The sequence below is a fragment of the Phocoena phocoena genome, chromosome 15, assembly GCF_963924675.1.
Source record: "Phocoena phocoena chromosome 15, mPhoPho1.1, whole genome shotgun sequence".
Lineage (NCBI taxonomy): Eukaryota > Metazoa > Chordata > Mammalia > Artiodactyla > Phocoenidae > Phocoena > Phocoena phocoena.
In genome coordinates, this window is record NC_089233.1 from 70,341,387 (window position 1) to 70,365,680 (window position 24,294).

Here is a 24,294-nt window from a genome sequence, read left to right on the forward strand (position 1 = left end):
TTTGAATTCCAGCCTCCAGAGACTTCAGGATGAAGGCTCCAAATGCCTTGAGGATAGATGAACACTCACAACCCCTCTTCATTTTTTAGTCCCAAACAAAGAGCTCTTCTGACCAAAACACAAAGGAAAGAGCCAGCCAGTTACAAGCGCCAAATCCATGCCACACTGCCCTGTCCAGGTGGAAATCCAACAGGAGTAATAAGGTAAAACATCTGAGATGAAAAGAGAACAACTTCTGATGTTTAAAGAGACACCCGGCAGCTTAAACACCGCCTCTGGGCATAGCTTATTGAGAGGACCAGGTAGCCAAAGAGAGGGTTCCATCAGCAGGCACGTGGCTGTGTGTACAGGCCACTCCTCACACAGCCCACCGCATGCACAGTACATCAAAACACAGTTTCCCTCCCATGTAAGGAACGTGAAGGAGAGCCCGGATGGCCAAATGCAGAACGACCCTTTCATTTCCCTCCCTCCACTCTCTTAGGACAACTGTAAATGCACAGGATTAAAATTTAACCTGCAGGGGTTTTTTTTAATTCAAATTTTCCTTTAGCAAAAGCTCTGGAGAGGAATTAAGGCAGAAGTTCATGAGAAACAGCTGGAAGCCCATCGAGATATTCCTATGATACGGATAGGAAATGACCTGGAGTTTCTCCAGGCAAGGAGAAAACAGACATAGAGCCCTGTGCCTCTGAAATCTACTACAGTTAACTCTCCAAAAGAAGGAGAGCAATTCCAAGGATGCAATGGGGACTAAGGGTACAGCCCAAGGGTAGAGGCTTCACACGCACATGTGAACAAATACATATGTGCATACACGTGCCATGTTACAGCTACATACACTCACAAACCTACATGCTTATAAACACATATACCAAGACAAATATACTGGTCCACGTGTGCTCACTGTGGGAATATTTTCCATGCAGTAACTTCTACTGCTTTCTTTACAGCTAAGTTGAATGACTAATGTTTATTGTGAAAACCTTTTTATTGCCAGGAGAACATGATTTGCTGTTCTTTAGGTAACAAGTGCTATGCATCTGTTGATTCCTACTGTCACATTACCTGGCTCCATCACAAATACCTGTGTTGTAATAAAAAAAAAAGAAAGAAAGAAAGAAACACCCCGAGGCAAATATATAGGCATTCTTGGTATGCTAAAAGTGGATGACAGGCAGCTCTAATGGTCCCACTTACATAAATGCAACTTATTCATATCAGAAGGCAACTTCCTTTCCTTCCACACTCAGAGTGCCAGAAATCATTCCTTTCAACCATCCTGTCAGCCCAGCAGACCTGTATATGGCAGAGGAACATCCTATGGAGGACGTGTAATGGGCTGAGGGTTAGGAAAAACGGCTCCTTGACATCCCAGGGCTCTGACTTTTAAGACTTAGGGAAAGCCTGTGGGAAAATCTATGAAGCTTTGGGTGTGCGTATGCCTTTTTTTAAAATCTCACAAATAAACAACAGAACTTCTACCATAAAAGGAGAGGGGAAGGTATTTGTAAGGTAAAGTCCATGGTGGATTCTGCTGTCAGAGCTGCAAGATGCCATTCAGGAAATGCAAAGGGATACTGACGGACCGATCCGGTCTTGTGTGTCTTCAATTATTCCACAAACTGTTTGTTTAGCAAACTTGAGGGAAAAAAAGCCAATGCTTCTTGAATTTGAGCCTTAACATAATTAGTGCCTAGCATCTGCATGGGCATGAGTTTGAGCTGGCTATAGTGTAACATCAGACAATGTTGTATTCCGGAAGAGTGAAAATGAAGGCAGGGGAAAGCCAGAGTCATGACGGTGTTTATTTAGCAGGTATTTAGCTAGGATAACATATCAGAGTGGACTGACTGGATGCATGTTATGGAATGCTTCTTCCCAACCTTGGATGTACACTAAAATTTCCCAAAGCACTTAAAAAAAAAAACAACTCCACATGGATAGAACTTTCCCTCCAGATATTCCGATTTATTTGGAATACAATGATGTCTAAGCATTCAGTCACCCATCCATCCATCTATTTATGTATCCACCTACCAATGTATTTATGATATGTTCTGGAGCTCTCAAGGTACGATTCTCATTTTCAGCCAGGCTTGAGAACCACTGAACTTGTCAGACAAAATTTCACCATTACCTCTTATTAAGATAAAGTACAAATCTACACACTCATATAAGGAATATTTATTGAGCACATATGATGTGCAAACTTTTCTTTTAGGTCCTGAGGACACACTAAAAAGCAAAAACAAATATGACCAGTGTCAGTTCAAGATGAGTTCTCCACCAGGCTGGAGAACCAGGGAAGAGCTAGTTTCACAGTTCAGTTCTGAAGGTCGTCTGTGGGCAGAATTCCATCTTTTGCTCAGGGGAGCTCAGTCTTTTGTTCTATTCTGAGCTTCAACTCAGAGGGCCTCCATAGTGAGGCCCACCCACACTATGGAGGGCAATCTGCTTTACTCAAAGTCCACTGGCTTAAATGTTAATCTCATCCAAAAACACCATCACAAAAACATCCAGAATAATGTTTGACCTCATATCTGGGCACCGTGGCCCAGTCAAGTTGACACATAAAATAACCATCACACGGCCCATACCTTTATGGGGCTAAAAGTCCGGTAGGGGACTAGATGATGCTACAGCACACAAACAAAGTAAGTGCAGATTGTAAAGATGGTATGACAGAAATAAGCAAATTGCTGGAGAAAATGGACAGTACAGGGAAAAAGCCTCTTGGAGGTGAAGAATAGGAAGGAACCAGCCACAAGAAACATAAAGTAAAAAGTGCTACAGGCAGAAGCGACAGCATTCACAAAGTCACATGGGCTGCAAAGAACTGGATGAGCTGGAGGAAGTGTTAGAAAGCCAGAGGGGCTGGTACCCAGAAAACAGTGGGAAGAGAGGCAGGAGATGGAGTTAGAGGGGCCAGATCATCCGGGGTTCTAAAGTTAAGACGAAGCCAAAGCAGGGAAGTAACATGACCGAATTGACTTTTCAGGATGCTCTGCTCTGTCTGGCTGCAATGTGGGGAAGTGGAATAGGGGAAGTGTGGATGGGGGATCGGCAGGGAGGTTCTGAAGTGGTCCAGGTATCAGATTAGTGCTCAGAACACTGTGGTGGTGGAGGCGGTGTCGTATGACCTGGCCAGGATGGAACTTTCTAGAGTATTTGATGTGTGGCAGGTGGGAGGAATGGATGATTCCCATACTTATGGCTTAAACGATTCAAAAGAAATAAGAGCCTTTTTCCTAGTTACCAGCCTGGTTCATGTTACACCCACTAGCCGCCTGCATTATGCAAATTGTACATCGTAATTAATGTAGATCCAGCTTGAATTATGCAAATTCTTGCTTTGGGCTGTGCTAGTCACTTCCTGCCTCTAATATCTCCTGCCCGTCGAAGACCACATGCCATCCTCCCGACTGACCCTCTGTGGACTGGATCCATAAGCCTGTCTTGGGTAAGCGAGCCCTGAGAGGTCATTACAGCCAAGCCAAGAGAAAGCAGGAGGATGAACATCCAAAAGGAGGCAGCACCTCCCCCGAGCCTTTCTCTGAGAGCCTGCTCTGAGCTCATCACGCAGCTGGCCCCTCTCTCCATCAGTGCTTGTCTGCACCGGTCCTGCGCAGAACTCTTCTCCGGCTCAGAACACATGCCTGGCCTTCCTGCAATGCACTCTGATGGAATGCTGATTCCTGGGGCCCATGCTTTTGGTTCAGATCAAATGCAACTGTCTACATGCTGGAAAAATATCGACGACCCTCCAACCTATCCTGACTTTTAAAGGGGCTTCTGCACAGGAATGCCGCCTTGTTTTACTGAGGCGAAGTCTGTGTTTTATTTAACTCTGAACGCCAGGCGCCTAGAATAGCTTGCAGGATAAATGTCAATCAACTCTAGCATAATCAAGACACCCATTCCTGCCTCATTAGGGTCCTCTCATTCCCTTTAAGCTTCTCAGATTTATACACTGTAATTAGAAACTTGGTGATTTTGACTGCTAAACATAAAGGCTTACTGGGAAGCTTCACATGTCTGAATTTTAAAAATTTTCACACGTTAATCCAGTTGCATCTTCTGGCCCAATTCCCTCACACTGTTTTATATCTATTTTTGGACAGAGACGAGAACCATTAATTGAATTGAAACACATATTGATTACTGTTTTTCATGAACTCTGAACAGTTTGTCCTGAATGATCTTACTGAGGAGTTTTTAGGCAACTGTTTGACTGGATTGTTTGCCCTGTGACCGCGTTCTGGCTTGCGTGCCTGTCTGCAGTTGCCTGGTCTGCTTTTAGGGAGTCCTGTTGTTCGCAAGAGCAGAGTCAGAGTGGAAGGGGTCACACCAACCCTCTTCACGTACAGGCCCTGATTGGGGCACCCTGATACCCCATCAAACCCAAGTAGGGCTCCGGAAGAGTCTATGCAAATAGCATGCTTTCCACATCCCTGGTGAAAATCCTCAGCTCTCTGGACCCCATGTGAGCAGAGAGATCCCTCAGTTCACGTAGTCGCCACATTATTCATCCAAGGACTGCAGTGTCTGCATCAAGCAGAGCCTTCCAGAGCCAGATTAGGACATTTTAGGATGTGTCTTACACCACTGCTTCTCCCGTGTTCACGTAGCGCGTGAGTCACCTTGTTAAGACACAGACTCTGATTCAGTGGATGGGCTGGGGCCTGAGATGCTGCATGTCTGACCTGCTCCCAGGTGATGCTGATCTGAGGGTGTGTAGGCACGGGGCCTTTGACGTGACCTCTCTTCATGCGCTGTCTGTCATCCTGCTGGGGAAGTGACCACAGAAGTGCACCCTGCGTCTCCACTAAAATACAAATTCCCGAAGACGTGAGGCCATGGGCTATGCACCCTGATGCGTCCTGGTGCAGCAGACGCGAGGCTGGCTTCAGCGGGCTCTGATGAGCACTCTGAGCTCCCCCTTCGGTGGCACGGACAGAGGTCGTGGCTGCTGGAGAACCAGGCCGTTTCACAGCCCTGGGGTGGCATCAGGGTAGGGGGCTAGACTCCCAGCCCTTAGGGATAGGAGGCCAGAATCTAAGTCCACGGTTCCAGTGAGCTCTTCAAGATGAGAACTCCTGACTGAAAGGAAGATGTCAAAGTCCAGAAAGAGGCAGCAAGGAAAAAGCAGATGTGACGAAGTTTTCACCTCTTCCACCTGGATGCAAGGGCTTCTAACAAATAGTTGAGCTCTCGTTGCAGTATCATAGATGAGTTAAATGTCCTTGCCTCCTGGCACATTTTCCAGGTGTCCCTGAGATGCTTATGTGCTCACAGCCACTAGCCACACAACAGCCAGGTGATTTTTTTTAAGAATGCAAATATGATTCCTTCACTCCTCTGCTTAAAATCCTCCGAGGGTGTTCTGTTCCTCTCAGGAGAAAGCGCAAACTCTAGAAGCCTTGCGTAACCTGACTCTGCCCACCCACTCTCCACATGGCCTCATCACTATCGTCCATGCTCACGAGGCTTCAGTCACTCTGACCTCCTTCCTACTTGTCAAACAGGCCAGAGTCGTTCCTACTGCAGGGCCTTTACACTAGTTGTTTTCCTTCCAGTATCATCACTGCTTTGCCTTTGAAGTCTCTGGCCACAGGCAAGGTTTCAACAGCAGAGCAAATCCAAAATGAGGTGTAAAACTTTGGCTGTGTGGGATTGGCGTGGATTTACTTTTCCTTTGAATTTTACCCAGTAGAAGCCTGGAACAGTTTGACACCTTCATATTACAATGAGGGGACTGAAGCCCGGAGACTGAATGGAACATAATCAAAGCCATTCCGATTTTGGAGGGCAGAACTGTCCAAGGGTGGGCCCACAGGTTATGACTTGGACCCACGGGGAAGGGAATTTAATCTTAACATATGACATAACACTTAGACCTGCTGTATTTAACAATTTTTACAATATTTACAAAGTTATAACTCTTCTTCACTCCCTCCTCTTTTTGGCTTTCGACTTTGCTGAGTCCAAGGTTGTACATAGGAAGGCACAGACAATCCTGGATTTCTCTTCCATTTGTGTTGTCTGATTTTTCCTTGCCACAAAACGTACTTTCTGAGATCAGAACAGGGTGATTTGTGATTTATGGATTTCTCTCTAGAAATTATAACCAGAACCTAATTTAAAAACTCAGATTGGTTTCATCTAATTAAATTTGGAAATTGCCTCATAAACACATGTTCTGTTGTAAATGTCTTTAAAAGCAAGGTCTCCTGCTCACTGTCTGAGGCGGGACTGGTTGAGCCCAGCGTGGGGGAGACTCCCCATCCTGCTGACACTTTCTGAAGAATAGTGCAGTCTACAGCCGTGCTTCTCAAACTTTAACGCCCATGTGAATCACCCAGGGATCTTGGTAAAATGAAGACTCTGATTCAGGAAGTCTGGTGGGGTCTGAGATGCTGTATTTCTAACCAGCTCCCAGGTAAAGCCAATGCTGCTGGTCCATGGACCACATTGGATAAGGGGTGAGACACCTGCACTTGAATTCAGGACCCATGAGTTGCATAACCTTGGTCCTTACATTTCACCTCTCCAAGTCTCAGTGGCCTCATTTTTATGTAATGGCAAGAGCTAATATTTTTCAATGCTATTTCTAAATGCCAAACACAATACTAAACATATATTTATGTTTATTAATAAATATAAATGAGCAGTTTCTTAATGTACCCAAGGTTATACAGCAAGGAAGTGGCAGAGCTGGGATTCACATCTAGGCTGCCTGACCTCAAGAGTCAACATTCTTACCTTCTGAGGCCTCACTGGTTTGTGACACACAGGGTCACAGCCACGTTTATGGTCAAAATATAAGGCCTAAGCCCATGACCTCCTTAGGTCCCTTCACAGCATCAACCCAGAAGTTTGGCATATTCCCAAAAGGTAACCTCAAATGCTCAAACAAATCAGACAGCAGCCGTCTCCTAGCTCTGGTTCTCTGTATTACAGCCTAAGGAGCAGCCAAGAAACTACCTGAAGGTGTCTCACCACAGCTGTTTCCAGTAGAGTCCCTCGTGGGAATGCCAGTATCCCAGCAACTGGTCTTTGAATATCCACAACGCACTGGGTTCACAGAGAAGTGAGAAGAAAGGTGCGTTGTCCTAATCTGTGTGCACCTTTGTGCCTAGAGTTCCAGACAGCGTACCATCTATGAGTCCACCTTTGGAACAGAGCAGGACCCTATGGGGCCTTCTCAGGACAGAACCACCCCGCCACGTCCTCCGCCTGCCTCTTGTCTGTAGAAAAACTTTAGCCAAAGAATAAATTTAGAGTGAGGAAATGCAGAAACAAACGAGAGCAGTCAAATAAAACAAAGTGATAATGGTTTAGCCGTTAAGCAAAGTCAAAGACCTTTAGTTCCTCCTCAAGGGCTCCAGATAGTATTCTGAGCCACATTCTTTGAGCCATCTTGCAGATACTGAAACTCTCACCAGGTGGAAGAAGTTAACTACACGATGACCAGACTGTAGCCATGACATAAGCTGCTCCATCTGACACAATTCCGAGAACGGACTTCAAGGAAGTGGGAACAAACTGACGCGGGAACTGAAGATTAATTGTACTTAAAACAATCAATATGGTGCTGATCAGACCACCCTATGACCGACTCCAGACGACTGGCAGAGCTCACTGCGCTTTGCTACACTTAACCCCCCTCCCTCCACCCATACATCCCTGACACTCCCCCTTTAAAAGCTCTTGCCCTCTGATTGGCGGTGGGGAGTTGGCTTTTGGACATGAGTCTGCCTTCTCCCCAGGCTGCTAGCCTCCTGAATAACGCAAAGTGTCCTTTCCAAGCAACGTCTGTCTCTCAAGTATTGGCTTTCGAGCAGCAAGTAGCCAAACGTGAGTTCAGCAGCCCCTTCAGGGAGCTAGTGCTCAGTGTGTCTAACTCACAGCTACGTCTGCACTCTCGCTCTCTCTCCATCTGTTTCTTTCTTCTTACTGTGGAATCACAATCGAGGGTTTCCTAGCCCAGTGCAGTGCATAATCCTGTTACAGCAAGAGGGGTACTGCTCCTGCAGAAGAAATCTGTGCAGAGATATGACTCTACCTGAAACGTGGCCTAGACCTGTGGTTTCCAAAGGCAGGTAGGTACAAGAACCGGGGTCTTTTCACGCCAGAGCTGTCCTCAATTCAAGGCAAAATGAGGAAAAAATAAGGAGAATGTCATGAGTTACCCATAAAGCTAGATGTATTCGATTTAAAGGACTGCCTTTTATTCTGAGATTATGTCCTTTCTATATTTTTGAAATTGTCTTTTATGAAACAATGTTAATAAAAGATGGTAAAGTACTCTATGTTGGTTCCCCCAAACCATCTGAAATGTTACTGGCCTGTGAATTCCAAAAGTCTTCAACATCTGGCATTGAGAGCCATTTATATAACAACACCAAGCAACTTAACACCTTAAGTCCTGGGTCCTTTCCCTCTGCTTTACAAAGGGCAGGTGGGTAGATGTCTATCTCATCTGTGTGTATGTGAGTGTGTATGTGGCTGTGTATGATCGCAGCCTGTGCTTTACAAAGAACAGTGTGTAGCTTTTAAATGACTGGGTTTTGTTTCAGTTGAGTTTCCAGTCCCTCTCTTCCCTCATAAGGTTTCGAATGTGTCGCAGGCAAGGTCTATCAGTATGAGTACCTCCTCTCCTTTAGCAGCATCCCCGGGAAGGATGCTTCTCCCAAGCCCATGTTCCAAGATGGAGATGTTAGACAGCTCTGCCTCTGAGGAACGCTGGATGGAGTGAGATAAGGTGTTTCCTGAAGGTGTTTTCTCTAGCACCCTGTACATGATAAGACAGTTTTCTCTTCCCTCAGCCCTGAGGTCCGTCCAGGTCTCTCTAGCGAATTTGTGTCCATCAGATTTACCCTGAATATTTCTCCCTCATCAATACTCCTTGACTTTCCTCCCCAGAGCTCATCCTCCCTTATGGCGGCGATATTCTTCCCCAAGCTCTCTCTCAACAGGTGTACCTTTCTGCATAAGCCCTGAGAGTCATTAGTCCCTCCATGAGCCAACAGTGTATTTCAGCCTGGGATGCTTACCACCTTTCCCCTCTCAGACTCCCTAGAGAAACCCTGAAGCAACGATTAACCTCCCCCATCTTAAGGATGAGAAAACTGAGGCTCGAAGAGAGGAAGAACCTGCTAAAGGTCACTTGAGATGGTGGTAGGACTACTAGGATACCAGACTCTCTCCTTCCAGCTTCAGTTTCCATGCCCTTTCTCCGCATTGCTGCGTTTTCTTATTATAATCTGTATCAACAACCTTGTGGTGTCTCAGAATGGGAAGAAAGTCAATCTCGCCCATCTCCCAATATTAGCATTTAGCTATATCAGCCTTATTGAAGTTTTCCTGTTTGCTTTTGCTCTGCAATGAGCTTCTATACCATTTATTCTAATTTTGAAAGTTTTCAGTGAAGCCACATTGTGTTGGCTTGATGGGAGCATTCTTGTCCAAGGACATTCTGCTCCATCTCTGGTATAAGACCCTGCTAATCCTGGGAGAAGGGCTTTCAACACCATCACCTTGGCTCTATGGCCAAGGCATCACCATATGCCTTAGCCACAGAGCAACGTTAAAGCTCAAGAATCATGTACCCCCAGTTAGAGAATGACATTGGGACCATTCTAGAAGCCCAGGGACTGATATGGGTACCATGGGAATCCTGTGAGTGTTGTGATTTTCCAGAGGAACTGCAAGTACTGTTTGCCAGGCCTGGGTCTGCTCAGCTGTGCCAGGACTATCTGACTCCTTGAGTCCTAATGCCTTTGCTGAAGAGATCAATAATCCTTTCGATGCCCAATTTTCTTCGTCACTAGGGCTATCAGGACAGCTCGATTGATGCCCCTGTGTTTTTTTCCCACTGTATTGTCAGAAACCTTCCAGTTAGTTGTCTCACTCACCTTTGTGCCCTTGATGGAGCTCTGCACACAGTAGGTATTTGCCAACGTCAGGCTGAAGTAAACTGAATAAAGCCAAGCCAAGTGATACAGTCACAGGGGCCTCCTTACCTCGTAGAGCGTGATGACCCCGTTGGTCTCATTGGGAGGTTTCCACTGGATGTAGATCTTCTCCTCAAAGGGACCCCCTTGGATGGACTCTAGAGGAACAGCTCCTGGAACTACAGAAGGAAAAAATTAGGAACTTGATGTCACCTTCCATCTCATTTCGCCAGCCTCGTTGACCTAGAACAGGAGTCAGCAAAATTATCCTGTAAACGGTCAGATAATAAATATTTTAGGCTTTGTGGGCCATACAGTCCCTGTTATAACTACTCAACTTTGGCACCTGTAGCATAAAAACATCCATAGACAATCCATAAATAAATGGGCATGTCTGTGTTCCAAAAAAACTTTATTTCTAGAAACAGGCAAGGGCTGGAGTTGACCCATGGACCATAGTTGGCTAACCAATTCTCTGGAAGACCGATGGCTTTTCATCTGCAGGCTCTGAGCAAGTTTCTTCTGGAACTAAAACTGACCAGGGTAAAGAGGACATCTGTAGGTCCCAGCCCTGCCAGCAGTAGGATTCTGGAATTAGACTCCTGCCTTAGGATTGGTATTTGAGGAATGCAACGTGAACGTCACTATCATTTTCCCAAACCTGTCAAGCTTTCTCCAGCTACAGGAAGTGCTTCCATAGTTTCCTAATCCCTGAATCTACCAGGAACTATGTGCCTTGAAACTTCAGTCTAATTAGAGGGCAGCTCATTTGCCTAGCTGCTGAGTCTCCAACGCCTGACACATGGTAGATGCGTGACAACCATTTGCTGGTTGGACAAATAGATGAGTCAATGACCTATGCCAGCATTTTGCCCTAATGAGCAAAACCTTTCCTGGGCTGTTTCTGTACCCAGATAAGTCTTCCTGCCAGCATCCTCTTGCTGAATTCCACCATCATTATGACAGTCTGGAAGATGCTGAACCATAAAATAATGATTCCCCCAACTTCCCGTTATAACCCCCTAGAGGATCATGAATTCATGTAAGTCATTACAGAATCTATTTATATTTTGGCATTATAAACGCAGGTATTTTTACTAAGTGCTTACTCTGTGATCAGAATTCTACATACATTATTTCATTTAAGCTACAAAACAGCTCTGCCCAGTATGTATTATCTCCTTTCTGCTGATAAGGGAACTGAGGCTCAGAGAATTAAATAACTTGCTCAAGGTCATATGGCTCTTAAGTTGCAAAGAGGGGAGTGAACACCTGTCTGTGAGCTTCAAAGCATATACTCTTAATCGTCATGCTGTGCCTCTCTAGATATAGCCACGGCCATATGTTGCAATCAGTTCCCTATTGTTAAATTAAAATATATTTAGTTTTTCTCATTACGGACATGATACACAGAATTTGTTGAATATTAAAAATCTACCAAAAAAGAGTTTTTAAAAAAGAAAAGAACAAAATCACTCATGATCCCTGTAACTGGAGGTACTTTTCCAGTATCCTCACATGACTGGGCGTATACATATTTTATTTTGGAAAATTAAACTCCTACTGTGCGTATTGTGTTGTGACCTTCTCTTATCGCTAAACAGATAACAGTTTTAAAAAAATCCTTAAATGTTCTTTGGGGCCATGCATTTTAATGGCTACTTAGATCAGGATATGCCCCGTTATAGTCACCAATCCTTTATTATTGGGCATTAAAGTTGGTTTGAATTCTTTATGATTACAATAACTCTGAAATGAGCATTCTTACAAATAAGTATTTGAATGCAACTCTGCTGATGTCCCTAAGATAAATTCTTGGAAATTAATTTATTGGGCCAAAGTAAATGAACTATTTTATCTTTAAGGCTTTTGACATATATTACCAGATTGCCTTCCAGAAAGTTCACACAATTCTGGGCTCCCCAAACAGAAGGATATGCCAATTCCCAATCCATGACAACAACGACTATTTAAAAGATTAAGCATATGTAGTTGTATCTTTTTTAGAATACTGGAGAGCACAGATTTGTTTTTCAGTTTAATTGGCCATTTGCATTGATTCTTTTATGAACATGCTCTCTATACCCTGTGCTCATTTTCCTGGATGGCTCTTCATTTCTGTTCATCATTGTCTTATGATTTATAATCTGTTTTCAAGCTTTTTGGCATAGATTACAATAGTTTTGGTCAGTTCTTCATTTGCTTTTTAAATCTTTTAGGTATGTAGAAACTTCTAAGTATTCGGATCTCTTATTGCTTTTCCTTATCCCGTCATCCTTTCCACAAATATTTATTGAATACTTAATATGACCAAGGGACTTGGTGATAGACATTACGGATACACCAGGGACAAAGAAAGATACAGTCAAATCCTTGATAAAGCTTGTATTCTGGAAAGGGAGACTACATTAAATAAATAATTGCACTCATAATTAGTTTTTTAATGTTGTTATCAAGACTTTGAGGTAAACACATAAGGTGTTGGAAGAATTATAACCAGCAGAGAAAATCTAGCCTGGCAAGTCAGGATAATGAGGAGAAAGTAAGTTAGGGTTGATGGATAAGTAGAAGCTACTAGGACAGTCCTGGGGAGGGTGGGTGTTGGAGTGCGGTGGATGGCTTTGTGGAGGAAAGTGTGGAAGGAGAAAAGCCATCCTGGGGAGAGAAGATGGTAGCTTGGACCAGGGTGACGGTAGTGTAGAAGAGAATTAGACTGTGTCAGAGATTTGGGGGAGCTCCTGTGATTTGGTGGTGATGGAGGAAAGAGACGTGTCAAGGTAAAACCCCAGCTCTTCTGTTTCATACCAGTGGGGTGGATCAGAGGTTGTTCATAGAAAGGGAGCCTTAGAGGATGCCTAGTCTTGGAAAGGAAGCTGGCAAGCTCAGTTCTGTCATAATTCATTGGACAAGTATGCAGAACACCCAGGGGGCAATGTTGTAGCAGTGGGGTGGGGGCAGTGGGTAGCAATGTTTAGGCACTGAAACCATGGGCAGGGAGTAGATCTTGTAGCCAGAGCGCAGAGGAGAACAAAAGTAGCAAGTCTAGGACTAAGGCAAGAGGAACTCCAAACTTAACAAGGAAAACAAAGAAACTCGGAAACTGGGAAGCCGTGTTCAGAGAGGCAACAGAAAACCAGGAAGGTGGGCTGTCATTGAAGCATCCAAGGGAGGAACAAAAAGGTATTGGTTAACAGTGACAGGTGTGGATGCCGAGTAAGATGCAACCTTCTGTTTGCTCACTGAATGTAGCGTCTTCAAGGTTACTTGTGAACTGAGCAAGGGTAATTTAGGGAGAACACTGGTGTCGTAAGTCATCTTTTAATGGGTGGAGAAGAGAGTGGAAGGTGAGGCGAGTAAACAAACAACAAAATGTTTACTTGTGTTGAGATGAGTAAACGTTTTGGCTGTGAAGGAGGCGAATGCAAAAAGGAGCAGGAATGAGACATGGAGCTAAAGTACTGTCCCCTCCCAAAGAGGGAGAGGTTATAGCATGATTAAAGGCAACCAGGAAAAAATCCAAAATTGACGTAAGAGGTAGAAGGATAGGAAAGAGAGAGGAAACAACTGACATTAGTAGGGTCCTGAAAATGCCAGGGCAGGGAAAGAGAGCATCCTTCCCTCTGTGAGATAAGAGGAAGAAAATGTGCAAGTGCTCTGGAGAGGGGGGTTGAGGTGTCCTTGAATGGCTCTACTTTCCTGAGAAGAGAGAGTGAAACCATCTACCCAAAGTGTCCTGGAGGAGGAGCTCCGTCAGGAACCTGAAGAAGCTTTAAGAGGTGAAAGGTGAGCTGAACAGAGAGGTGCTGGCGCTGCTCACTAAGAAGGCTGTATCAGATGCAGGCTGGGATGGGACCACCACCTGGGCTCCTCCTTTCGTACTAGCTCAGAGCAAATTCTCTTTTTTACCCAACGTCAGATGAATAGTCATCTGTATTTTCTGCCTTCAACTTTTTCTTTTGAAACCTAACACTTTAATCCATCTGGGATCAATTTTATGTACTGTACAAAATGGAAATCTCACTAGAGTTCTTTACAATATTCTTAGGACAATAAATTGACCAGTCAAAACTTTCCCCAGCGATTTAAAATGCCATTTTATTATCACATTAAATTATTTTATATTCTAGCATATGTTGTTGGCTTTCTGCTGTATTTCACTGAGTCATAGCTTCTATTCTGACAGTATCTCTCTGTTGTGTTGATATAGCATGTTTTAATATTCAGTAGAACAGGTCCTTTCCAAACATCATCATTCTTTTGCAAAGTTTTCTGGACTATCAATACCCATGTATTCTTCCAGAAGAATACTGGAATAATTTTACAAAATTTCCAAAATGTTCCATCAGAATCTTTATTTCCCTTGCATTCTTCACTTCTCTGGAGGACAAATGACACCTTTTTTATAACAAGTCCTCCTGGCAGTAATATTGTATTAATTCTTATTTCTTAATGTTTTCTTTTTAGGTCTCCCAGTTAAAAATGTTTTTTTCATTTCTTACAAACTGTATTCCGAGGATTTTATTACTTTTGTTCATACTATTTTTGCATTACATTAAGGAGTTTCTCTTACGAAACATACGACAAAATTATGTGTAACAAATGTATATTTAAATAATAATTATGAAATGAACATGCATGTACCCACTATCCAATCTAAGAAATAAAACATCACTGTATCATTGGAGCATCCTTTGTGCCTTACACTCTTGACTCCTACTCTCCGCCCCATGAACAAAAAAAATGCATATTATCCTGAATTTTATGTTAATCATTCTCTTTATTTGGAGTTATAAGTATATACATCTATCTTAAGACAAAATATCATTTAGTTTTTCCTGGTTCCCTTTATATACATAAAACTGAGTGTTTGTATTGCATGATTTGCATTTGTCACTCAATGCTGTTTTGAGATTCATCCCCACTAATGCACGTAGTTGTATTCCATTCATCTAAATTTTATGAATAGAGTCTTATTTATTTTCTATATTTCTTATTTATTACTATAGGCAGACATTAAGACTATTTCCCGATGGGGCTATCTTACAGCATTGCTCCTATGAATGTTTTTGTACATTTGGTTGAAAATATATATGATATATATATATATCACATATATATATATATCATATATATATATTATATATATATATATTATATATATATATAAATATATGAAATATATTTCACTAAGGTATACCTAGAAATAGGACAGGTAGACTAAGGGCAATATCTGTCTTCAGCTCTCCTGAGTAATGCCAGATGATTTTCCAAAGTGGTGGCAGCAACGTACACTCCCTCCAACAACGTTCTGAAAGCTCCTACGTCTCTACATCCTTACAAACACTTGGTATTGTAAGGTTTTTATATTCTAGACCATCTGGTAAGTGTGAAATGATAGATCATTGAGATTTTAGTTGTTTTTGTCTGTTTTCTAAAGAGGATGAGCATCTTTTAGTGTTTTTTGGACATTACTGTCTTCTTCTTATTGACTTGTAGAGGTTCTTTGCATATCCTTGCTATGGATCCTTTTATTGGCTATGTGTGTTATAAAAATCTTCTCTTGGTTTTTGTCTTCCCTATCCCTTTATGTTACCTTTGGATAAAGATCAGGTCTTAATTTTGTTGTGGTCAAATTTATCAGTTTTTTTTTCTTTTTTTTTGTGACTTGATGGTGGTAATCATTTCACAATGTATACCTATATCAAATCATCATGTTGTAGATCTTAAATATATACAATTTTATTTACCAAATATACCTCAACAAAGCTGGAAAAAAAATAGGAGATGCTGTTGGTGCTTACTGCCCATATACTGAGGCTCACTGCAAAACACTTGCTACTCTACCTGAAGGCTGTGGAAGCAAACTTGGTCTCCACACAGGGTAAGCAAAGAGTGCCAGAGTTAATGTCCCCAAAACATTCTTCAAGCAACGAAAGGAAGTTAATGTATGAATATTCTGGTCTCTTCACCATTGGTTGGGTTAACTCTGAGATATGTTCTAGTAATATTTCTCAAACTACCTCAAATACCGAAACCCTTGTTACTGTTATCATTATTATTTTCTTAATATTATTTTCAACCCACTGTGGACCGATACTATCATAAAATTTTTTAAAAGAATAGGAAAGTAAAATCAAAAAGTAAAAGTGAAATATAAAAACACAGAAAATGCAAGCTCCTCCTTTAAAATACTTAATCTCTTTTTCTGTAATTATCTTGTCAAGGACCTGAAAGAGTTCGTGAGTCAGTGCTGGTCTCTGGATTACAGGTGGAGTGGCACTGCTCTAAAACCCAGTGATTCCCATGGTAATTTTTGATAATGCACATTTTATTGGCTTCCTTCCCTTCCCTGATTCACTTCTCTCTACTTACCAGTGTGTCCTGGACCATCTCCTAAATAAACTACTTGCATTTGAATCCTTATCGCAGGATCAAGATGAATGCAAACAAAAATAATAAATCCAAATAAAATATTCTTATTTAAGAAATACTTTCTCTACCCTGAAGTCATAAGAATATTCCCTTAAACTTTCTTCAGTTTTAAAGTCATACCTTTTATAAAATGTCTTCAACCCGTCTGTAATTGTGTTTTCACATAAAGCGTGAGGTAGGGATCTAATTTCAATTCTTCCTCTCTATCCCAGCACTACTTAATGAAAACAAATTTTTATTTACTTAACTGATCTGCCATATGCTCCCTCTGCCTTCCATCACATTCCCACGTATGTATGGGTCTATTTCTACGTTCTCTCTATTTTTTTCAATTGTAGTATTAGACTAGTCCTGTGTCAATATCATGCCTTTTTAATTAATTGAATGATTCTTTAAATTCTATAGTGCTTCACAATTTTCAAAAGTTTAACACACATGATTTCATATAATCCCATAATAACCCCTTTCTCCCCTTACCCTGATATTACCCCTCCCCGTTCCCTCTCCCCACTGGTAACCACTAATTTGTTCTCTATATCTGTGAGCCTGCTTCTTTTTTGTTTCACTCACTAGTTTGTTGTATATTTCAGATTCCCTGTATAAGTGATATCATACAGTATTTGTCTTTGTCTGTCTTTCACTTAGCATAATGCCCTCCAAGTCCATCCATGCTGCTGCAAATGGCATTATTTCATTCTTTTTTATGGCTGAATAGTATTCCATTGTGTGTATATACCACATCTTCTTTATGCACTCATCTGTTGGTGGACACTTAGGTTACTTCCATACCTTGGCAATTGTAAATAATGCTGCTATGAACATTGGGGTGCACGTATCTTTTTGAATTAGAAATACCGTGTCTTCTAAATTAACAAAGATTTGTAAGTTTTGTAGCTGGTAGAGCAAAGCCTGCAAATATGCATTTTGTGTTCAGGGCTGTCTTACTATTCCTGTCTTTTCTCCTTGCATATACATTTTAGGACTAGCTTGTAAATTTTCAAAACAAAAGTCTCATTTTTCTTTTGAAGTCGCATGAAAGATAGATCAATTGGGAGACCATAAATGTCTTTATATATTATGGCTTTATAAATCGGGTTTTCCTATCCATAAACATGGTGTATCTCTTACTTAGGTCTTCTTTAATGTCCTTCAGTGCTTTATACATTTACGTATACTATATATCTTGAAATCTTTTTGTTAGGTTTATTCCTAAAAGCCATATATTTTTATTGGTATCATAAATAGTATCTTAAAAAAAACACATACCTTTTAGGTGAATGGAAATGCAATTGATTTTTTAATGTTGAGTTCTTCGCAAACATGCTATATTCTCTTATTAATTCTAATGAACTGTGTGTAAATTTCCTTGGGTTATCTAATAAATAACCATAGCATCTGCAGTTAATGATAATTTTGTTCTTTTCCAATCCTTTAACTATTTATTTAATTTTCTTGTCTTCTACCAAAGCCACCAATACAATATTTAGTGGAGATAATGATAAGCATCTGTGTGCTTTCCAACTTTAAAGGAAATGATTTTATTATTTCATCCTTGGGTGTGGTGTCTGTAAGTTTCTTATAGTTACCCTTTATCAGGGTAAGAAGGTCTTTTTTATTCCTGGTATACAAGGATATTTTCTTTTTAAGTCATGCTGAGCTTTAACTGAAGCTTTTTCTGTACCTCCTGTAGTAATGATATGTTTTTGCCCTCTCTTACTTTGCTAAAGTAGTGAATTGCAGTTATTTGTTAATGTTGAACAAATATTAATTTCCTAAAATAAACCATTTTTTTTCCTAGTTGTATACAGTGCTGGATTGTTTGTTAATATTTTGTTTGGGGGATTTGCATCTAATTGTCCTTTTACTCATAATAAGCTTGTCTGGTTTTGACATTAAGGATAAACTGGTATCCTAAAATGAGGAGAGGAGTGTTCCTTCTTCTTCTCTCTAAAAGTATGGATGCAAGACTGGGATTGCCAGTGCCTTGAGTATTTGTCTGATTGCACCTGTAAGACCATCTAGGACTGGTGTGTTTTTGTTGGAAAAGTTTAAACTACTGATTCTATTTCTCTATTTGATAATTATATAAATTTTCCCCCTTTAGTCAAGTTTTTACATTTATATTTTGCTAGGAATTTTTTCATAGCCCATAAACGTTAAATTTACTGGTCTAAAAGGATATTTAATATCCACATTTTATCTTTTTTACTGTGAAAAGAACCAGTATACAAACATATAAAACTGTGAAAGAACCAGTATACAAGCATATAAAACAAATACACATCACATTAATTTATCAACAACTTCATACCTGCAAAAGGTAAGGGCTCTCTTAACTTCCTAATAATCATGACCTTGGTTTTCATTATAGTTTTTCTTCCTTAAACACACATCCCTAAGCACTATGGAGTTTATTATTAAATAAAAATAATAAATATAATAAACAGTGCTAAACTCTTTTACAAAGCCCAGTCTGGGAGGACTAACCTCTTTCTTTACATCACTAATTTCCATTCCATGAACATGTTCTAACCCAGCATTTATTTATACATTCTGTTAAGAATGTGGATTTTATTGTGTTTTTAAAACTTGTTTCTTGCTGTAATTCTTAAGGGACATTTGCTTTGCATTAAATGACTGTTCCTCTTTAATAAGAATGAAAGTATTTTTCCATCTGTCCAGTAACCTTTCTTTATGCAACCTTACAAGAGCTGGAACAGGCCAGTCTAGTTTGGTGGGCTGAGATACGTTCTGCTAGTGATTATATGAGCCCCTGTTTTAAATATTTTTAACCCAGAGGGAAAGGGAAAATTTAGATATGCCCGTCATTACTTGGCCAGATAAGGGGTCCGCTTGCTTGGAGGTGAGGGTTGGTGGGGGAAGGTTAGGGAAAAGAAATGACCACACAACAGGAAGCTTCTTTTCAAACAGAGGACTTACTTTGGTTTTTGAAGGAGCGGCCTTAAGTTACCTGGAGCACTGCCCCTACCTTTAACTGGAGTGTCTCTTCCCAAAGATACTCTTTCCTCAAATCCCTCTGCTTTTCTGATTTACCACATTGCAGGCTTGGACCAAGGGCTCTCATCCTCTGCTCTGTGGACTGGCATATAAAGATGCCTCAACATTAAGATCTCCTGAACCCCTGAACCCCCCACTCCTATCAGCTCCATAGCCCACCCTCACCTTTAGCCTTGGGCAGAGTTTGAGGGTATTTATGCAATTGGGCTTAGAAGTTCCTTCTTCTTGTGCCCCAAGGGACTGGGTGGCAGTGGAGGGGGTGGTTTCTTTCGGTGAAGTCACAGCTCAGTCATCTTTTCTCCATGTAGGCTCCCCTCCCCCAACATTGCTCTGCATTAATCCCTCTGGCATGGGTATGGCATCCTCTTATAGTTCTCAGGGCAGAATGAAAGGCATTTTTCTATTCCTTTGGGAAGGTAGTTTAAGAAGAATGATGAGATGACCACCTTGAATCAAAACTGTCATTTTCATCATGCAGACCTGTAACGTAGTACTAACATCATGGACTGAGCCAGACTGCCTGGGTTTATGTCCCATTCTCACCACTTATTTGTTGTACAACCTGAGGCAAGTTGCTTAACCTCTCTGTGACTCAGTTTCCTTACTTTAAAATGAGGATTAAAATAGTACCTCCTTCATAGCTATTGTGGTGGTTCACACTCTGTGTGTTTTCTCCTCCCCCTGGTCCCATCACATTCTCTGAGAACTGCTCTAGTGCAGCCTGGAGATCACCAATTTGATTCTTCTGCAGAATCAGAATTGTTACTATTTCCTTTGGTGTCCTTCCATCTATCTATAGTCTCTGAATAGTGTCGTACTGCTAATCATAGAAGCCGTATCTTCTCGTAGCTTTACTGAGCACATTTAACAGCTTTCTAAAATTTTCTTCTGATTTCTATGGTAAATTATTTAAAAATCTATTTTGTCTTTGAGGAGATTCTCATGATTCATTCATTCAATAATATCTTTATCACATGTCTACTATCTACCTGGCACTGTTCTAAGTGGTTGGAAGTACCAGTAAACAAAAATAGACACAAACCATCATTGTCTCCTTGGTATACATGCAAGTGGGAGAAGAGAGATAATTAAATGTAGAGTGAAATAGGCAGCATGTCAAATGATAAATCCTAGGGAGATACACAGAGCAGGGAAGAGGGACAAGGAGTCTGGTGTTAGAAAAGTCCAGTTTATAATAGAAAGGTTGAGGAAGATTCACCTGAAAGGTGACATTTGAGCGAAGGCATGAAGGAGGTGAAGAAACCAGCCCTGTTTTTTTGTGGGAAGATTATTATTCTAGTCAGAAGGAATGGCAAGTGCAAATGTCCTGAGGCAGGGACACACCTGGCACATTTGAGGAGAACAATGACTGGATTTATGTAGTAAGGCAGACATAGAAGAAGATGAGGTCAGAGAGGCAACCAGAAAAGTGGTAGTATTAAAACCAGGCGGGGGCTTCCCTGGTGGCGCAGTGGTTGAGAGTCCACCTGCCGATGCAGGGGACACGGGTTCGTGCCCCGGTCCAGGAGGATCCCACATGCCGCGGAGCAGCTGGGCCCGTGAGCCATGGCCGCTGAGCCTGCGCGTCCGGAGCCTGTGCTCCGCAACGGGAGAGGCCACAACAGTGAGAGGCCCGCGTACCGCAAACAAAACAAAACAAAACAACAAAAAAACAGGCAGGACCCTGTGGGGCTCATGGGCACAGAAGCCTTTCTGTGCCTCCTGTTCCTTGTTTGTAGGGAAAAGAGTCTAGCCTCCCTGACCTGCCCTGAGTTCGAAAGGGCAGCTTCAAACAGGTAATAATCAGGGAAGGGAGGGGATGGAGACAGAGACAAGGGAGGAGCAGCCCAGAAACAACAGTGCAGCCTTGGGGCAGGGTCCTGGTTCTGCCTCAAGGGATGCATGGAACAATATCTTTGAGCTCTTTACAGAACTAAAACCCCCAACGAATGCAAGATGTTAGCATTCTTCATTCCAAAGAAGATCACAGTTTGATAACCTCATCAAGAGACCACCTGAGGCCAAATTAAAGGAACCAGAAAGGCTCATTAGGAAGAGACTACCTGAAATCAGATTAAAGGAGTGCAGGCCCTGCACACACCCTAATGTTATCAGCAACCCCACCCTTGAACTACTGCTGTAAAACTCCTCACCAAATCCTCCTGGATCGGGGGACACAGATTTTGGAGGGCATGAGCCCGCTGTGTTCCCCTTTGCCTGCCAAAGCAGTAAAGCTGGTCTTTTCTACTTCACCCAAAACTTTGAGATTCGATTTGGCACCAGTGCACAGAGGCCAAGTTCTCCACATCAGTGTGGTCACATAGGACCTCGTGAGCCACCCTAAGGACTTGTGCTTTTAATCTCAGTAACACAAGAAACCACTGGAAGGTTATGCACAGAGGGGTGATGTTGTGATTTGCCTCGCGGTTTAATAAGATCCTTCTGGCCACTGTGTTGAGAAAACAGAGCAGGGGCCAGGGCTAAAGCTGAGAGGCCACTGTGGAGGCCACTCTAATAATACAGGTTGGAGGCTGCAGTGGCTTGGACCAAAGAGCTAGCAGTAGAGGCTGTAAAAAATGATCAAGGTCTTGCTATATATTGAAGGACGAGTCAAGAGAATGTGCTTATGGATGGGATGTGGGGAGTGAACAGGGATGCTTTGCACAAAGCAAGGGGGCACCAATCACAGAGAATAGGTGTGCTCCCTGGAGCTTCCCTGGAGTTTGCAATCCAGGGCTTTAAATGTGACAAAAGTGAGGAATCAAGGTTTCTGACTTGAGCCATTGATAAAATGGAGTTGCCATTAACGGAGGTGGAGAAGAGCATGAGGAGAATGAGTATGAGTCTGGTGGTGGCTGAAGGATGATCAGGCCAGCTGTAGACGTGTTTAACTCCAGTGGCTGATTAGCGACGCAGGTGGATAGGTCTAACAGGATAAATGACTGGATAATTTGGATAAATGACTCCGGAGGGCAGGGGAGAGGTCTGGCTTGGAGATGTCAACTGGAGAAATCATTAGCATAGGGATAGATTTTAAAGCCAAAGGACTGGAGGAAATAATTAGAGGAATGAGTGTGGATCAAGGGTCAACAAGCTATGGCCACTGCCAAATGCAACCAGCTAATTGTTCTGTAAATAAAATTCTACTGGAACACTGCCACACCCATTCATTTCTACGGTCAGAGTGAGATGTTTGAAATTGGAATTACAGAGGTATTATAGGTAATTTTAAGATGGTCCCCTGCCCATAACTAACAGAAATCTTGCATAGATCACTGGTTTGGTTTTTCCAAGTCACACACCCTTGGTTAAAAAGCAGTCTGCCGAGTCTGGCCACACACCACTTAATACAGTTCTCGGTAGAGAGGAAATTAAATGCTTTATGTACAGACTTTCACGTAGGACACCATATAGAAACTGGTGGGATGACCATCCCCATTTTACAGATGGGGGCACTAAAATGTACAGAATGCAAGTAATTTAATCAAGGTTACACAACAAATTACTGAATAGAGCCTAGATATAGCCCAGATCCCTCTGACTCCAAAGTGTTTTCTGAATCACCCCTTTCTTCCATCACCTGGTGGACATGTGGGTTCAGAAAAGCTGAAAGACAGTCACACTAAAGTCACCTACTAGTGGAAAAATCAGCACATCTCGGCCCCAGGCTGAGGTTCTTTTTACCACATCACACTACCACTCCACAAGTCAAGAAGTCCTTTTCCACGAAGCCAACTTATAGTCGACCCTCGGTGTCCGCAGGAATTGGATCCAGGATAACAAAATAACAAAATCCACTGAAGCTAAATTCTTTATATAAAACGGCGCACTGCAGTTGACCTTCCACACTGGGGGTTCCTCGTGGGAGGATTTAACCAACCGTGCATTGATTTCGAAATCAATCTGCGGATATGGAACCCACAGACATGGAACCCACGGATACAGAGGGCTAACTGTGCTTTATTTTGATTCAACTAGGTCTTTTTCTTCCCCGTCTTACTCACTGTGAAAAGACTTCTTTAGGAAAGATTCCTGTTTTGTCTAATCTTCTAAGTTGCTTTACCCTTCTTTTTTTTCTTCATAATTCTTTAGTGGATCCATGTATTCCCTCCCCACAATTTCATTTCTTTTTCTATCTAACAGCACGGAACTTTCCATCCCTTTGATAGAGTTCTACAACAAAGGTTAATTACTTTATAATTTCATTCTCTTTAAAAAAAAAAAAGCACACTAAAATTGCTAATTTTAACTGTGCTTCTTGTCAGTAGGTTCATGTAAATTCACTGTAATTAAAACAGATGTTTTCTTGTGCCTAACACTCAGGTGGTAATTTAAGGAAAATTTTCATTTCAACATAAAGGAGGACAGAGTGTTATCAAGGGAAGTTCTCTCCTCTCTTCTCCTGTCTTATCCTTTCCTCTTCTTTCTTCCCCTCCATTTTTGTATCTGAAAAGTGGCACTAATGGTGAACTTTGAGGGTAGTTGTGAGAAGTAACAAGTCAGTTTTTGTAAAAGCACAGAGCCCTGCACGGTCAGCACAAGTTTTCCTTCCTATCATCTTGTCTAGGTTTTTTTTTGTTTTTTTTTTTAATTTATTTATTTTTTGCCTTTCCATTCCAGGTGCCATATTTGTTGGTTAGTTGGTTGTTGTTCATTATAGAGGCTCAGAACTAACTTAAAAGTAGAGATAATTTGAAAATGGTTCAGAGGAGTCTGTCTTACAGAGACAAGATAGATTTAAACAATTTCAATCCACTTTGTAATTTCTAGTCTTGCTGGAGGAAAGATAATTTTTTTCTGGATAAATTTTTATATCTTAAGGTGTCAAACATACCTTTTTAATGGAACTATACAGTGGTGTATTAGCAAATGTTTCACAGCCAGC

At 41.8% G+C, this 24,294-nt stretch overlaps 1 protein-coding gene across 1 annotated transcript in view; it reads right to left on the reverse strand.

The window, feature by feature from the left end:
* PTPRT (protein tyrosine phosphatase receptor type T) overlaps positions 1-24,294 on the reverse strand; it is a 765,643-nt gene that overhangs the window by 372,449 nt on the left and 368,900 nt on the right. Inside the window, exon 9 of the mRNA XM_065893296.1 lies at positions 10,029-10,138. Within this exon, the coding sequence (XP_065749368.1) occupies positions 10,029-10,138 (110 nt within the window). The remainder of the gene's footprint in view (positions 1-10,028; positions 10,139-24,294) is intronic.